The 17,429-nt window shown below is 38.3% G+C and overlaps 1 protein-coding gene across 4 annotated transcripts in view; it reads left to right on the top strand.

The window, feature by feature from the left end:
* usp53b (ubiquitin specific peptidase 53b) overlaps nucleotides 1-16,943 on the top strand; it is a 49,685-nt gene extending 32,742 nt beyond the window's left edge. For 2 of the 4 annotated variants that reach the window (XM_036582998.1, XM_036582997.1), the window contains exons 11-19: nucleotides 2,192-2,305; nucleotides 2,764-2,892; nucleotides 7,652-7,997; nucleotides 8,481-8,807; nucleotides 10,565-10,629; nucleotides 13,327-13,393; nucleotides 14,288-15,018; nucleotides 16,147-16,225; nucleotides 16,388-16,943. In XM_036582998.1, the coding sequence (XP_036438891.1) occupies nucleotides 2,192-2,305; nucleotides 2,764-2,892; nucleotides 7,652-7,997; nucleotides 8,481-8,807; nucleotides 10,565-10,629; nucleotides 13,327-13,393; nucleotides 14,288-15,018; nucleotides 16,147-16,223 (1,856 nt within the window). In that variant the 3' untranslated portion in view covers nucleotides 16,224-16,225; nucleotides 16,388-16,943. The remainder of the gene's footprint in view (nucleotides 1-2,191; nucleotides 2,306-2,763; nucleotides 2,893-7,651; nucleotides 7,998-8,480; nucleotides 8,808-10,564; nucleotides 10,630-13,326; nucleotides 13,394-14,287; nucleotides 15,019-16,146; nucleotides 16,226-16,387) is intronic. The other 2 variants (XM_036583001.1, XM_036583000.1) reach the window with 2 other exon arrangements.
* Nucleotides 16,944-17,429: the final 486 nt, after the last annotated feature.

Below are 17,429 nucleotides of genomic sequence, written 5' to 3'. Positions count from 1 at the left end.
TCATGGTTAAAGACTTTCATGGTGGTTTGTCAAAAAGGTTTGACTCACCCACCCATTCTCTCTCTCTCTCTGTTTCTTTGGAAAAGCAGAGCTAGATTCATTTTGCTTCTCATCTCTCAGCAAACAGTAATCCCTCTTCAGCCTGGTCACCCATCGCTGGCTCTGGCTGTGGGTTTTCAACATCTGGGCCAGCTCACAGTCTGTCCTTTTTATCCACATATGACTGTCCTCTCTCCTCAGTGGAAATTTACAGACATGGCACACACAGCACAGATTATAGATGTCATGATGATAACAGTGCCTTACAGCCACCAGTCATGTGGTGTTTGATCTTAGTCTTTCTTGCTCTTTTCTTATTCAAGATGCATTGAAGGGAAAATGATTTGCTTGAAAAGCTTTTATCTGTCTTTTATATATCTTGACTAATTGTTCTTGGTCATCTTAAATTCTGTCAGTTGGCTAATTGCATTTATTTATGTCTTTGTTTACGGTACTGTGCAAAACAGAAACATCAACAATTTAATATAATGTCACTTTTTCAGTATTTATTGTGTCCAAGTTTTGTCTTTATTACAGCTTCCATTCTTTTCACAAGACTTGCTTTCAGTATTCAGAAGAAATCTGCAGGGATATTTTTACACACCTCCGAAGTTCAGTCTTGGTTGGATGTATTTCTGCATCTCATGATCGAAGTACCAAATATATTCAATGATCTGGGCACTGGAATGACCAGTCCATTGTTTTGAGAACACCATCTTGATTTGCTGTAATATGGAAACACATCACCAGCTCCAGATATTGTTATACATCCCTAGAATTTGTACTGATCCTCCACCACTTCACTGATGGTTGTAGATACAGTTCAGAGAGTCTTTAGTTGCTCCAGCAGTATACATACTGCCTTCTGTTACATCCTTATGTCCAAATTTAGACTCGTAACCCCATAAAATTTTACTCCACATGATCTCAGGTGTCCGTTTTCAGTGTACTAGTGCAAATGTTTTTCTTTTTTGTCTATGTCTTTTCCTTTTTGACAGCTACACATCCTTTCAGACCTACAGTCTTGAGTTGTGAAGGATGGCTGTGGATTTTTTCAGATCGGAGGCAAGAGTAGAGCTTGATTTTCTCCCCTCTCAAAGATGAAAAGCTTTAAGTGCTGTTTATCTGATGTGGATAGTTTTAGTGGTTTTCCAGGTCTTGCACAATTGTAAAGTCTCAATTTCTCTGCATCTTTTAATCACTTTTGAACTCCAGTTTTGGAAACTCTTCTGTTTTCACTTATTTTCTTTTGACTTTCCCCTTCCTCATGCAAGTGGATTATCTCATACCTTATCTCCTCATAAGATGGAAGAGTTAAAGTGGCATTAGGGTGCAGAAGAAGTAAAGAGTGGACAAATTAAATACTGATTTAATTAATACAGATTTGAAATTATACTCAATGTTGCAAGCTTTTGTGCAGTTTTCTTTTGAACAGGTTTCGTGTTTTTATTTTTTCTGACACTGGAAAATGAAGAACTTGTAGTTAATGGCCTTTTTGACTAAAAGTTGAATAAACAAAAGGGCGGTCCCTGACTTTTGCACAATATTGTTTGCTTATTTCTTTATTATCGTTAAAACTGATAATAAATCAATATTTCTGCAAATGGAAGTTAAGACCCTGTAGTTAGTGTGACTCTGTAAAAGCAAAAATCTTTCATGTGGGTGAGCTTTGACTTTTGTAAAGATAATTTTTCAGAAAGTGCAGTGTAAACTCTCAATGTAAAATCTGATTATTGATTCGACAGCTAAGTGATTTGCTGCCTTTTAGTTGTAAATTGGCTTTTAGGTTAAGTAAGAAAATGCATAGTTGGTAATGTAGCGTAGTGTACAGTTGTGTGGTCATTTTAGCAGAAATGTAAAGTGTTTCTCTTAAAATAAAATGACAAATGGCAGTGTGTTTTTGTTATTCTCTTGTTTGAGGAAACACTTTTGAATGTTTGATACTTAAAGAGTGAGTCATTCCAGAAATTTTTAAATGTAATTCTAACATGATCCTTTTTACAGTCCTTCCCTTTAAGTGTGATTATTTTGATTCGCCTACAAGCTCCAAAACTACTGATTCTGACTGATGTTTCAGCCATTTGCGAAAATTAAGAACAGTGAAACTCTTTAATATTGATTTGTTTCTTCTCTCTGTGTTTCTGTGTGGCAGTAGCCGACGTTCCGCTCTCAGGGTCAAAGAAACTTGACGGAGTGAGAGAGCCTGCTGGCTCCCTGCGGACCAATCAGGGATCTCATAAACAACCACTACAATCAGCCAATCGGCGTAAGACTTGGTTCATTTATACACCTCACATCTTTTTATTCCTTTAACCTACAAGCTTATTATTTACTTAATAATTGTAAGACTTCTTAGTAAGTAATAAGTAACAATGAAAATCAAGTCAGTAACTACTATGAAACTAATATCTAAGTTATGCAGTTATGAGAGTGAGGATTGAAATGGGGGCGCAGATACAGATATACTTGCAGTTGAAGCAGCTGAATAATTAGTAGTGCTTTTTAACCCTGAGGTTCACTTATAGCTTCAGCATGAATGGGTGGGGCTTACCTGCTATAGACTAAGTAGGTGGATAAACGTAAATGCATTGGTTTTTGTGACATCACACAAAGAAAGAATTCTGTTTCAGTTTCCAAAAAAAAAGACAATGTTCTATGACATGAGCCCTTTAAACAATGATATAAAATGATTGTCTCTACTGTCCCATTCCTTCCACTCCCCAGTTAAAGTGCTTCCTGAAAGCCCAGGCAGACTGAGAGAGTCTTCCAGAGAGTCTTCACAGGGAGGAGGAGAGAGACAGAGGAGGGAGAGTGAACGAGGTCATCGCAGACCAGACTCCTTCCAACACAAAGGTATTGCACAGTTGCATGCTATTTAGAGCTTCAGAAGATCATATAAATTCTTTGCACAGCCATCTGCACACTGATTGATTTTGTTTTATTTTTAGAAAGTATTAGACTTCAAAAGGGATTATTTTTTGCAAAAGTCTTGCAAAATTTTTAAATGTAGCTGATCAGCCATAGCATGTTTGCTATCTGAAGTTTGCTTCTTTAGTATTTTTCCACTGGAGCTATGAGGCAGAATTAGCTATCAAGTAATGGTAGCCCATGCTCTACTAATTGACTCCAAAGTAATGAATCATTCAACACAACCAATCACTGCTAAGCAGCAGTCAGCAAGCACTACTTTTTGGCACAATAATACTGAGTTAATACTTCACTTGATGAGCACAACTATCTTACAGCAGCTCTGAACGTGGCTCAGGCAGTCAGATTAACAAACTGAAATTAAGTAGAGATATAATTTTGCTGCTCTGTCATGATCAAATAGGCCTGCAATGGTAACAGGTAATTGTATTTAACATAACCACCGTTAATGGTTAACCTGGTCTTTTGCATTACCTTTTGTTTTTTTTTATTTCTATTTATAGATTTTACACACTTTTTCTTCTAGTAATTTTGCAATTGTCCCCAACACTGAAGTGGACAGTGATAGCATATGAGTTAATATCTGATCTTTGTGGAATGAAAAAAAATAATGAGGCAGTTTAGTAAAAGTTGTTATTATAGTATATTGTCATCTTCAGTTTGGCCACAAAAATTGTAATTAATCTTGTAAACAGAACAAAATTGCGAATGTCATGATCTTTGCTGTCCAGAGTCCTTTGTCTGTGGCGGCTTAGCCTGATCCTAATGCTTTGGTCTGAGGAAGTCCTAAAATGTACACCGCAACATAGATGACTTTTTATTCGTATAGGATGTCTATGTGCAGGTGCTTCTGCTTGTTTTAGTATCTGTAGCTCTAATTTTGAGATTTTTGTTTTTCTTTGATGTAGTTTGTCCATTTAGGCACCGAAACATGCCTTTGCTCAGAACTGGTCATTTATGTGTTCGCTCATTAATAGGTACGTTTTTGATTAGGACTACGGCTGCAATGAAGATTTAATAAAACGAATTCGAAAATATTTTAAAACGGTTAAGCCATTTTAATAACTGATACTTTTAGCTCTTCATGAAACCATGTGCTTCTGTGCGGTGGTTTTTGTCAGTCCAACAGGAAAACTTTTGTTTATCAAGCTAACTGCCAGCTAGCGATGTGTAGCACAAGCTAGCAGAGTAAGGACCAATCCTGTTTTTTATTTTTACCCCTACCCCTTGTTTTCGAGTGTCATCTTGCCCCTTGGAACTGAGTTACAAGTGGTAGTGGTTGAAATCTTCCCCTACAAAATGGGACAACCCTCAAATAAAAAAGAACATCACTTCATTAACAGGCTACTAGGGTTGCTCTGTAGGCAACCCTGACAGTCTGCAGTGACAGCATAGGAGGGTACAGCTTTAGTTACATTTAGAGCATCATATGCCTTCAAAGAGGGAGGATGTGACAGTTATTTATTTTTTGTTGATATATAGCTGAAGTCAGCTATTCGCCAGCTTCTTGTTCAAATTTTCCTGTTCTGCCTTAAATGGTGCAGCTGTTCTGATGCCTGAGGCGCCAGAATGGAACTGCGCTATTTAAGGAGGAACAGGAAATTTACCTGTATAGCTACCAAGACATTAGCACATTACTAGCAATTTTTTATGATTGTTATGAAGAAAAGGACCATAATACATTGAAACAACATTAAACTAAGATAATACAATGATACACCACGGAAAAAACAAGGGTTTTTTTTTTTGGTTGACAGTTTTGCTTTTCAGCGAAAGCCACCAGACCCCTGGTGATAATAAGTAGTAGGGTTGTCAAAATCACCCAGTCCAGATAAGTTTAGTTTAGCAAAGTCTAAGTTGGAGTCTGAAACACGTTTTTTCGGGGACTGTTTTGCCGCACAACTGCGTGCATGTACCTCTCTGCCTTAAATGCTTAAATGGATTTTAAAAATTACATTTTAATCCAAAAGCTTCTCAAACCTCTCCTTAAACAATGTCTCAGACATTAGGTAACATATTTAACCATTACATCACAGAAAGTTATTACGTGAAGAGGCATTAAACACGTCAGATGTCTGGTTCCCTATCACCACCACTGTTAACAGTTTCTCTAGAATAGCACATTTCAAACCACTTTGATTTAATTGTGCAGAATTTTTACAAAAATTGGTGGAATTCCTCTGTAATTATTAGGCCTCCTATTTTGCACGGCACAGCAAGGTTACCACTGAGTTTTATGGATCTAGCCCAGTGTGTTTTATGGTTTGAGTCAGTCCTTTTGATGTAATATTTGTAGGAACTGTATAATATTTATTTAGTATGTCTTTCATTTTAGTTTTTAGAAGTTAGTAATTCAGGTAAAGGATTTATATACTTAGCAGTTTTGTGAAAAAATTGGAATGTAATCTGTTTCTCCAAATGCAAATGATATTATAAGTAGTTTATCTGTCTGGTGGCAGTACATGAACATATTAATGAAAAGCTATAGGTGCCCAGAACATCACTGTGTTTAAATCGTGTTGCACTTCCCCTCAGTAACGTCAATGAGAAAGCACTAACACCATGGCCTCTGGCTCTGTGAGCTTTCCAGCACCATATGACAACCCCATAAGCCGATTTTTGGGCTTTTTGGTTTTTATCAGACATTCTGTCTGGTTAGACTGTTCCTGCGTGTTCCTGCTTGAGCCATTAAACTCATTTTAAAAAGCAAATACAGTAAATCAGCATATTAAGAATAGAATTTTTGTCATATCTAAAATGGGGCTGTCAAAATTGGTATTATTAGTAAACAAGTGAAGTTTACTCAGTGAACTACAGAACATTTTGATGATTAATCTAATAATCAGAGATTTTCCCATCAAAAATATAAGTAACTATTACAAACCATGCGTAGCCTTTAATAAACTCTACTGGAAAACAGTAAACTTGGAAGCATTTAAAAACGGCTTCAGACAAAAAATAGGCTTAAAAATAATGTAGCAAAAGTATGTAACAGTCTATCCATTTGGCTGCTTCTCACTGTAAGAGAGACCAGTACAGGAATTTAAAATATGCTTTACTTGTATTCCAGTGGGCAGTTAATAACTGCTAATTCATTAACAAATTAAGTTTTAACCGAGAAATCTTAAGCAGATTTAATCAGTGATCCACTATCAAATAGTTACCTTTGCATATGCATCCTGAATATATTTCAGCTCTTGCATAGTATTTTAATAGTGATACAGCTCACAGGATATTAAGGTGGTTTTCTTTTAGCTTTTCTTTGTGTGATTAGAGAGGCGTGCACTCTCCTCTACAGAAGGGCATTCTGAGGGCAACTTTCACTCAGGAAAATGGTTTATGGTATTGGCCAACTTCCAAAAGCATAGCGCACCATCTGTCTCCCAAACTAGAGGTTGGCTTGCAGCAAGTGTATATCCATGCAGGGGGAAAAAATCTCCAAATTCACTTTAAAATAGCTTCCACAGTCCCTATGATAGAAAAGTTTAAAATAATAATGTAAAAACCTAGTAGAGAATTTGTTATTGCTTTATAGGAGTTCACAGTTTCTCCTATCCAAGTATGGGCTTGATTTTGGTATCCAAAGTTAGCTACTTTCATTTTGCGTTGGTGCTTATACCCCCCAGTTAGCATCATGCAAACTGTAGTCGTAACTCATCACACATTTCACCAGAAACTGCGTAGAGTTTTAAAGTAATGTCAGATAGGCTTGCCTATGTGGTTTCTGACATTGTATGACGCACTAAACATAGAAAAAAGTATGTTGCACAGCTAAAAACAATAGCAGCAGCCAGCTTGAAGCCTGAATTTGAACCCATGCTATTGGCACACTTTTTAATATCTTTATGCATTAATACAGAATATAGTTTATGTGCATGCTTTTAAGTGTGAAGTATTTTACAGTGGTTTTAAATGTGACTCAGCCAGTCAGATTTCAGAACAGGAACCATCTGTTTTATTACTGATGTTTTGATAATAATAATAATAGTAATAATAATAGTCTTTATTTGTATAGCACCTTTCATACATTAGAATGCAGCTCAAAAATGTAATCAAAAAAGCAAAAATGGGGCGATATTAATAATAATTTAAAATGAAGGTGCAGAAGATCAAAGGAACAGTAGTAGACAGCCAAAGGCCGTGAACAGGGAGGTCATATAAATAAAAGAATAAATTAAAAAATAAATTAAAAAAGCAAGAAAAAGAAAAAAACAGTTTAAACAAGGAATCATAATTAGAAGAAATAAAGGATCAAATAAAAAAAATAAAATAAATAAATGAACGAAAAAGCATTTTGTCAATTGTAAGCTCAATTAAAAAGGAGTGTTTTACGTTGTCACTTAAAAATGTCTAAAACAATAGTGGCATGATGAGTCCTTGATTTTAAGCTTGTCAGTTAATTGCTAAAGTCTGTTATCTGTTTAAAAAAAAATTTGAAATTACCAAAATTTTCATCCCTACTTCACTGTGCTAACTGGTGTACATTAACTCCCTTTACTTGTTAATTACGTTGGCCTGGTAGTTCTAGTTTAAAATCTAAAGAAGCAATCTTTGGACACCTTGGCTGATGGACTTCCTTTGGAGTAAGGCGACAATTGTCTAACATTGATATTGAATACAATCCTTTATGATACCTTCACTCACTGCCTGTGCAGTTTAGTGTTATTCCTTCATTCTTTCTTAGATATGTCGTATCCCAGATCGTCCTCTCCCACTGAGAATGGCCTGCGCTCTCACTCAGACCAGAGGCACCGCGCCACTCCCTCTCGCCCATCTCGCCCAGATCGCTCCTCCCTCCACCCGCGCGGGTCACCCCAGGAGTCCCGCTCCCACCCAGATGCTTCAGGCCGCCGACATGATTCCTCATCTTCTAGCCAATATGAGACAGCCGATGCCTCCGACCGTGCAAGGTCCAAGCCGTCATGGCGTCCCGTGCGGGAAGTCCTGAACGTGGACAGGGTGCTGAACGAGCTAGAGCGCCGACAGCAACAACAACAGCAGCAACAGCATGGAAGCCCACGCTGCAACCGGTAGGAGCCTAGACGTACGGTCTTGACATGTCTTTTTAAATGTCAGTCATTATGTACAGAAAGTTTCTTTAACCAGTCATTTTAATATATTCATTTAGTTTCAATATAACTAAGTCTGTGTTTAATGCAAAAAAGTGAAACAATGATTTTAGCTAATAAATGTGTAGAAAAGGAACATACATATACAGGCTTTACCCAGGTATATAGCAATGGACCTAATAATAAACTAGTTTGTTATTTAGTACCAGTAATTTAAGAAATAACTCCCATTGTTTCTTAAGAAGCACACTTTGACAATTGTCACATAGACACATACAGGCTTTGAGTAGAGTTTAGTTAAGACTAATGCAAAGACTTTTCAGAGAATGCAAAGTTTTTTTTAAGTCTTTTATGTGCACAAGTACAATTTTACAAGTATCAGTATTGACATACTGGCCTCATATTCATAAGAGAAAAAAAATAAGTGGCAATATCTGCCCCTAGCAGCCGGCGCCTCGGACAGGAGAGGGCGCTGCCAGAGCGCAAGCAGAAAGGCCTGATGACAATCTATGAGGACGAGTCACGGCTAGAGACAGAGAGCCGCAGTTCGCAGGAGTCCCAGCGCAGGGCCACACCGAGCAGCTCCACACCACGGCCCAAAGGTGGAGCCAACGCAGGGCTTAGGGGTGACAATTGGACGATCCAGAGAACGGAGTCAGGCTACGAGAGCAGCGATAGGCTGAGCAGTGGATCCACCAATCCTGACTCGCCAGGCGTGGAGAACTTTGCAGGCAAGGAGCTCCGAGTGACTCCAGAGGCTCAGCAGCTCAGGTAAGTGAAAGCATCAACTTGCAGAGGATGCGTTTAGACAGTCTCTTGTCTCTTTGTTATTTTATGCATTCACGTTTAAAGCATCTAATTTCGCTAATTAGCTAACTTGCTTACTAGTTAGCTTAACAGTGCTTGTGCTGACATGCAAAAAAAGTCACACACTTCACACACCAAATAATGTGCAGTCAAGCAGAGCTTTTATTTTTCTTTGTTAAGTGTGAAAATGTGAGCATTAACAGTCATTCTGTTGAGCCTAGCCTTAATGCTAATAATATTTACTTGTATATGTCACTTTAGGAAAGTAATAATATCTCATCTCGTATCGCATGCTTTGCACTTAGCATTTTTCTTATTGTCTGGTATTTTAAAGTATACCCACATGCAAGTTTTCTGCTCTTTTATCTTAAAATGCCACGTGGAAAGTGCAGCAGTTTGTAGTGTTGTGAGGCGAGTTGATGCCTGACCTTAATTTATGATGTATTCTAAACTAAACCAGCCATTTAAAACATTTTAACTAGATGTTAAACAATAAGTGTTCTATCTAAATGCCTATGCTGATTAAATTTATTTTAGGGTGCAATTTTTGTGTGTTTGAAGAAAGACAAAGTTTCCGAAAACTTTCAGAATAGATTGTAAATTCAGCTGCAGTTGGGCCAAAGACAGAGATGACCATCTCCTGAGTGCCATTATGTCCTGTTGGTTCCAATCTTGAGCAGGTACCAAAAACCGTAAAACTGGAACCTTTCTTTACTGGACCGTGCAGTGCAGTTGCAGTTTGCTGATGCCTTTTGATCTTGAATTTTGTGCAGGCCCAAACTGACAGAAAACAGTAAACATTGGCTCTTAATTTCACATATAGTTTTGCCTACCATAGTTTTTGGTAGGAGTGCATGTTAATTTGAGCAGAATAGAAAAAATGGTTGATTTGTGGTTAATTAACCAACACTATTATCACTATCATCTTCAATACTAATGATAAGAATAAAAATGGAAAATAACAGTAATAGTAATTTGTAAATGTGGCCATCAAACACATTGTATTTACTTAATTTTCATGCACAAAGGTATAAACAAATGCTGTAACTAATCCAAGTTCGATTTAAAGACACGTTACACTGTGCTTCTGTTTTATAGCACTGACTCTGCCCACAAATAAACAATTCAAAACCCAGCTAGTGTAGAAGCATCTTATAGACTACAATAATGCAGCTATAGGCTCACAAGCTGCTGAGTGCAGTCATTTTATTGGCTCCCTGCTGAAACATCTGCATGAATTAGACCGTGCTTCATGCAAATGCTGTGTTAATGAGGCGCATGATTTCACGCACTGAAGACGATTAATCATTTGCGCTCAGTTTCCGCATTTCATAAATCAGACCCAGAGCAGTTCACACATCATTAAAGGAGGTCAAATCAGCACAACTTTGATGAGCAAGTGTCGTTTCTGCGGTCAGTGATGTCGTTGGTCCATCCCAATCGACATACTATACACTTTGTTCTGGTTGTCCAAATCTTTTAGTGGCCACTAGTTATGATTTTGTGAGGTGATGATTTTCAACTGAGTGGACAAGTACTGTACAAACGCGTCATAAATAAGGGAAACATTCACCTAAGCAGAATGTAATATTTTATGGCTGTGGATATGACCACAGACAAAAAGCACAGGAATATTATGAAAGAATGATGCTTCACATCACTGACACTGTGTGCCTTTGTTGTGCATTATGTGTTGTGAATATATCAAATCTCCTTCATAGGGGTCAAGTTCATCACACCCGCGGTGAGTCAAAAACCGAGGCAGTGCGCTCTCCGTTGTGCCACAGTGAGTACCTGTTAAATGTATGAATCCTACACTAATACATTCTGGTAAATAGTAGGTGTTTTTCGCTACAAAATCTCCTCAGGTAGAGCTTGACCCCTGAACTTTCACTTATATACGTTTCAGGCTTAAAAAGCGCCACTGGTTTATCCCCAGATATTTGTTCAGCATTCATTACGTTGTACTTTCTTTATACTCTCAAGACATTGAATAGAGGTATACCGAAGGAGGACATGGACACATCATGCTCAAATCCAACAAAACTGGCAACATCAGAAGGTTTTAAATCTGTGTTTTTTCAAATGATTTTCCTCTGTTTACATGCATTATGAGAATCATACGTCAAAAAAAGGAAAAAGAATGTGTCCCTGTCCTTCCATGCAGTAAAAACTTTCCAAAAAAAAAGAGAAAAAGCTTCTAAAGAGAAAAGCTGCTTACAGTTTTAGGCCATTCCACCCCCTTACTAAAGAGTAAGATTATGGTAGAACATGGGGCCAGAGAAAATGCCCACAGATGAGACAGTCTCTACATAGTCTGCTAATGAATGTGCAACTGCGTTCAGGGGCCAGTTATACAAATCGCAGCCTCAGTATTACCGTTGCATAATCTGCATTTGAGTTACAAGCTGTGTCTCTTTACCAGAAATCCAAGTTGAGTCTTTCTTCAGCTATTCAGTATGTTTTCATTCTCCGTAAAAGCTGAAGGAGCGCAATAACCAGGCCGCACAGATGACAAGATTCTTATCAAAACGAGGACTGGGTATTGAAATTCAGTACTTTTATGGTCAGTCTAAGTGTCAGTGAGTGGATAAGCATATTTGTCTGATGATTAGCTGATAAGCATGTTACTAAAATCAGCTGTCTGTTGAACAGATGGCAAATAGAAGTGCTTTTGAACACAACACACTCTTCAAAATCTGACACTGTGGGGTACCACAGTACCACAAAAAATAAATAAATAAATGTGAGAATACAGAAAGAGAAAATATAGTATGTGTGTAATGTGATTTTCATTTTGTGAAAGTGGATTTTGTACTACAGATATAGAAATTTAGGGTCAGATTCATATGAATGCAAAACGTGCGGCAGAGTAAATAAGAGCGATTTATGAAGTCTCTGTGGTGATAATTGTGCACCAGTGTCTTTTTAACACTGCAGTATTTTACTGGTGTCCTAGACCAATCAAAATCGACGTGTAAATGAGGTCATACATATGAAAACCCCATGCCAAGTGAAGCTATGGTTGCTGCCAAAGTAGTGAAAAGCAAAATTCTCAGAAATAGAGCTTAAAATGTTAAGGGGAGAAGTGCTGCAAATAATAGTAAACTGTTTGGTAAAGATACTTTAAACTTTGAATCAAGAAACAAAGTTTCTTAATCAGAAAATGTAGATATATCTGTTTTCTTTTGTAAGAAATTAATTTTTACTTGTAAAAATGTCCTTTTTACATGTGTAATTTGTGAATGTGAAAACTAGGATTAAAAGCTAAAACTGCTTGCAAGAAAGTACATTTGAGAAGTCTCATACCCGTGTTGAAGCACATCCGTGGCTTCATCCCCTATAAAATCTGAATTTCCAGGCTAGCTGCTGTTCTTCCTCCCTGCCTGGGGGTAATGGCTCAGCGCATGCACAGGTTAAACAGCTCATCACGGCAATTAAAAAGTATAAATATGGTACGAGAATGTGCTGACAAAATACATTGTGGGGTCTGAATCTCAAAATTAAAAACCGAATACCTACTCATCGAAGGAATGGCTGAATATTCAGGTCCAGCCCTACTCGACGGACAACTGTAAATTTTGATATTTGTAAAATTTTGGTTCTGTTAGTTCAGTAGTAGAGTTCAGTGTCACAAATAAAATAAGCCAAGCTTTAATGAATGACATTTACTTTTTGTCGATTTTAAACGCTTAAGAAAACATGTTTTCTAAAGTTAAGAGTAGGTATTTAAGGTACTGATGTTGGATGATTAGTTCTGGATCACAAACTCCTCTCCAGCTCATGTCAGTGATGCTGAATGGAGCTCCATCACCCTTAGGGAACACAGTTCCCCTGCTCCACAGCCCAATCATGTGTATTCTTTGTAAATGATATAAATATAGTTTTACAATTAAATATGAATTGTTGTCATCTAAACGTAAATGATAGACACAACAATCTCCAACATTTTGGCCTTTTTGAAATGTCATAGTTTGAAGCTGAATGTGGCTTTGTGATGATCATTAAAATGTTTTGGACAGTCAGTTTTAATCCTCTGAGATCAAGACTAATGTGGAAGTTGTGATAGTGGTGTTATGTTGCTCTGTGTGTTTGAAGGGATTGACCTTAAAAGTCAAACATTAAGTATTTAAAGAGCCATTGGCAGTGTCACTTGTTAACTTACCTAAAATTAGCACTGACCTTTAGTCCTTTGTGTTCATGAAAGGGGTTTGTGTATATGTATGTGTAGAGAGCGGGAGACAAACCTAGTATTCCATGATTTAAAAACACCAAAAATCTGTGCTAATATATATATTTACTTCATTACTCTATTAATCTATTCTTTCAGCAATTGTGTTAGGATGTTTGCTGCTCACATACTAAAAAGGCATTGCCAATCCTGTTACTGCCACCTTGTGTTTAAGTTGTAGGACTACAGCACTTTCATCGCTCTGTGTGCTGATTCAGTCAATTAAAACTTGATTCTCATTTTCACTTTTAGGTAAACATTTGTTAAAGGTCCAGGGAAGAAACTCTGACCATCTCATAAAGGGCAGCCCAAGTTCAAGGTATACATTTTTTACATCAATTATTGAGACCATTTTCAATGAGTAATAGCAGCATTTTAATTTACAACACAATTTGACCAGTATTAAAATATATAGTTACTTTTCATTGTAAACCTGATATTTGGAAACTGCTATCAGTTTGGAGACACTTTCTTTTTCAGAATGTTTTTTTTTTAAAAAACAAATATGTTTCCTTTGACAGTTTGCCACAACATGAAGTATAAATTTGTTTGAAACTTGCCATGCAGAAACTGTGAAACTGAAGGAACAGCTGACGAAATTCCTGCCTTGGGTTTAATCCATGACCCATGCATTCTATTCCCTAGTGATGATGCACTCATTAGCACTCAAAGCCTCAGCTTTTCAATGCATTGTCACTGTCTTAGCAAAATCTATGTTGTAACTTTATAGGAGAAAGAAAAAACATTGTTAACTTATAATAGAAGCTAATGTAGCCCACTTCTTTTCCCAAGTAATTTTATACCATGTCTGTTGGTCCATTGACCATGAGATTTTTACACAATGCAAAGAATAACAGGGGTTTCCAAATTACAGAAAATGTAAAACATGATAAAAAAGGAGATACAATGTGGCCATATACTTTCAACAATAGAATAAAACTGTCAAGTCATTATTTAGGCAAAACCTAAAATAATTATTGGTATAAATCTTTATACCAATAATGAAACCTTGATGAACGTAAAGCTGAGTTTTCCAAAATATATCCAAAATATTAGGAAATAGCTGTTACATTTCCAAAACCTTTGCAGGTATTTTTAATCAAAATGGAACATTGAAAAGCAAACATTATTCCTTTTAAGTTTCTCCAAAGTTCTGACAGGCAAGCCATGCACATAAGCTGTACTTTCACACAAGCCTCTTTCTGCTTTACAGGCGGAAGCAGAGATACTCCTCCTGTGGCTCACGTAAAGGAAGCGGCTTGGAGCGGGACCCCACTGCTCCGGAGCAGCAGGAGGTGCCATTTCGGGCTCCCGAGAGTCCGGCTGTTCGGCGGGTGGCCAGGCTGAGTAGCTCAGAGTGCAACAGCTCGGACGAGACCACCAATCCTCCATCCGAGCAGGAGGACAGCGCCTACCGCTCCAGTACCAGCGAGACAGCCCTGCCTGAATCACCCCGCCCGGGACGTCCCGCTCGAGACGAGTCGCCTCTGGCTGCGCGCCCCAAACAAGGCAGAACGCCACCCTTTCGCCCACGCCTCCTGCAGGAGCCCTCACAGACAAGCCCGCGACCGGCCAACCACCGACGTTTAGACCCCTGGCAGGCCTCATCTGACGTTAGCTCTAAGTCTGGCTCAGACCAGGAGCGGGGTGAGGCAGGGCCGAGCGAGCTGCTGGAAGACAGGCCTCGAGGCTCGGACCGTGCCTGTGCCTCCATCTCCAGCTCTGTCCCTCAGGGACCTGGAGTGGCACTCACTACATACTTCAACGTGGACAACTGCATGACGGACACGTACAGACTGAAGTACCACCACCAGAGGCCTCTAGTGCTGGTCGTGCCTGAGCAAAGGGGAGGGGGCAGGGGGGCGGATCACCGCGAAACCAGTCATTCTGCCCACACAGATGGCTTGCCTGCCTCGGAGCATGGCAAGAGCAGGCCCGAGCCAGGTTCACTGCTGATATCACCCACTTAAACAGCAACACCAAAGAAATGACCAAAAACATTCTGATTGATTATAAATGTAGACAAGAGAGGCGTCTTATCGCCAGCTTATCTAACTAATGATTGTTGATAGCTTGCTCAGCTAGCTGCCTAGCCAGTTAGCTGTTATTTCTAACATGGTAACTAAGCCAACGCCAACTAAGTCAACACTTGCTTGAAGTTCTGGGCTGTTAACTCAAAGCCATGAAATGCAGAAAGAGGAGGCGGAAAAACACATGCAGTATTTAACGTAATTGAACCTTCATATTAAGTGTGTTGTTCTTTTTAAATACTCAGAGAGCGCAGGAAAAAGCAGCTGCATATTGTACTAAGGTTCTCACCATTTTCTGGGCCTTAGCTATGGTCTGTTATGTATATAGTACTGTGCACAAGTCAGAGACCACCTTTGATTTGTTAAATTTCCAGTCAAAATGACTATTAAGTACAAGTTATTCCTCTTTCAGGAATATTATCTGCAGGGATATTTGTCCACAACTCCAAAGGTCAGTCTCAAAATTGTATTTTCTGCTTCTCACAATTCACGTAATCCCAAACATGTTCAGTCATGTTGAGGTCTGGACTCTGGCGTGCACAATCTATTGTTTGCAGGACACCAGCAGGTTTTTGCCACCATGACAGTGGAGCTCTGACGTGTTAGCCTGATATTTAACACATCCATACAATACAGAAAATCAAGCTGCCTCTGATTAAATATTTCACGCAGCGTTGCAGTCCATCAGTTTAGAGCTGAGTGTGCAAGATGGCGTTAATATGCGTGTTGATATGCATTTTTTTGTGAAGTCGGTGCGAATAGACCTTTGTCACTGTTAATATAGGATATATCTTAGCACCCTTGAGCAAGTTAATTATTTTAACAACATTTGTTTATTGATTATTTTCACAGTCATTGATGAGGAACTCATTGAGAAAGACTTATCAGTAATCTGTTATTCATTTTGGCCAGTAATGGATCAGGGGTCGTGCTTTATTTTTAAGCATTTTGTCCTGAAGCTCTCTAGTTCTCCAGAGTATATGGTATATGCATGTCTGTTAACTATGTAATTTATTTTTGATTATTTTCTCCACCTTCTCAGGCTCTAGCAGCAATAAGTCTACTGCAAAGTGGCACCCAGTAACTCCAAAGGGACTTGACGAGCATGGGTATTTGTGAAGGTAAGTGTTGTGTACACTGAGATGCTCACTTTAAAACCACAAAAACTGAACTGGACATGTAGGTGTTATTATTATTATTATTTTTTTTAATCGTAATAATAATTTTAAGGTTAAGCTATTGGCACGTTTTGCCAAATAATGGGTTCTTTATCTCTTTTAAAGGTCCTTGGTGTACTGTTGGAAAATATGCAGTTCGAAGCTGAGGCCAAAGAATCATGGAAAAGAATGAATTGTTACGTAATTCACTTTTGGACCCCTGATGCCAAAAGAAAAGACGTATTTTGCGAACGCACATGTTGCAGAGGAGATTTAGTGGTTCGGCCCAAGTGCAGGTGCGTTATCTTCAACAGGCGCTTACATGAGGGCAGTATGCACTTTGGCTCATAGTGATCACATGCAAACCATGGCTGGCCATTTCTATGCTTTAATTGAATTTCAACAGGTAAAATTTGGAGGAAAAGAAAGAATCAAAGCTTATTTGCGTTGTCAAAGCCAGAATGGTGATTGTTTTTCTTTAGCGATAATTTTATCGCAGAATGGAACTTTGTACGTCTACATAGGTTGTTTATGGAGTGCCTTCTCGCCAGTTGTCATGCAGAATATTGGCATGACAATTCATACGATACGTATATTGTACAATGATGTCCTCTATCTATTTTTGGAGATGTCTATGCATTTATTTTTATTCTTTGTTTAATAAATTTTATTTGAATGCTCATGTTTTTGTTGTTTTTGTTGGGTGTTATTTTAAAACTGCGCTCAGGAGTAGCACATAATATACTGTGATAGCAGGGTGACCTGGGGGAGGTGCTGCTGCTGCTCTGACGCAGCGCTGCCTCTGCTGTACTGCCAGAGATTTACTAACGTAACTTGAAAGGTGGAACCCCCGGCTCAGCCAATCATATCAGACCTCATAAGTTGTAAGCCAGTCATATCAGACCTCATAAGTTGTAAGCCAGTCATATCAGACCTCATAAGTTGTAGGCCAATCATATCAGATATAGTAGCCATGCATTGTTATTTACAGTAACTTAATGTCAGTGAAAAGGTGACATGGAGTTTATCATAATGCAATTTTATATTCTTCAGTTCCTCAATTTGTAGATGAAAATTAAGAGGCAGCAGCTCCATTGAAAGGCTACTTAGGTAAGAAGATTTTCACCAGTTAAAAAAAAAAATATGATCACTCATTAATCCTTGAATA

Source organism: Colossoma macropomum, unplaced genomic scaffold, assembly GCF_904425465.1.
Source record: "Colossoma macropomum unplaced genomic scaffold, Colossoma_macropomum, whole genome shotgun sequence".
In the NCBI taxonomy this organism is placed as follows: domain Eukaryota; kingdom Metazoa; phylum Chordata; class Actinopteri; order Characiformes; family Serrasalmidae; genus Colossoma; species Colossoma macropomum.
This window is presented reverse-complemented; position numbering and strand designations above follow the sequence as displayed.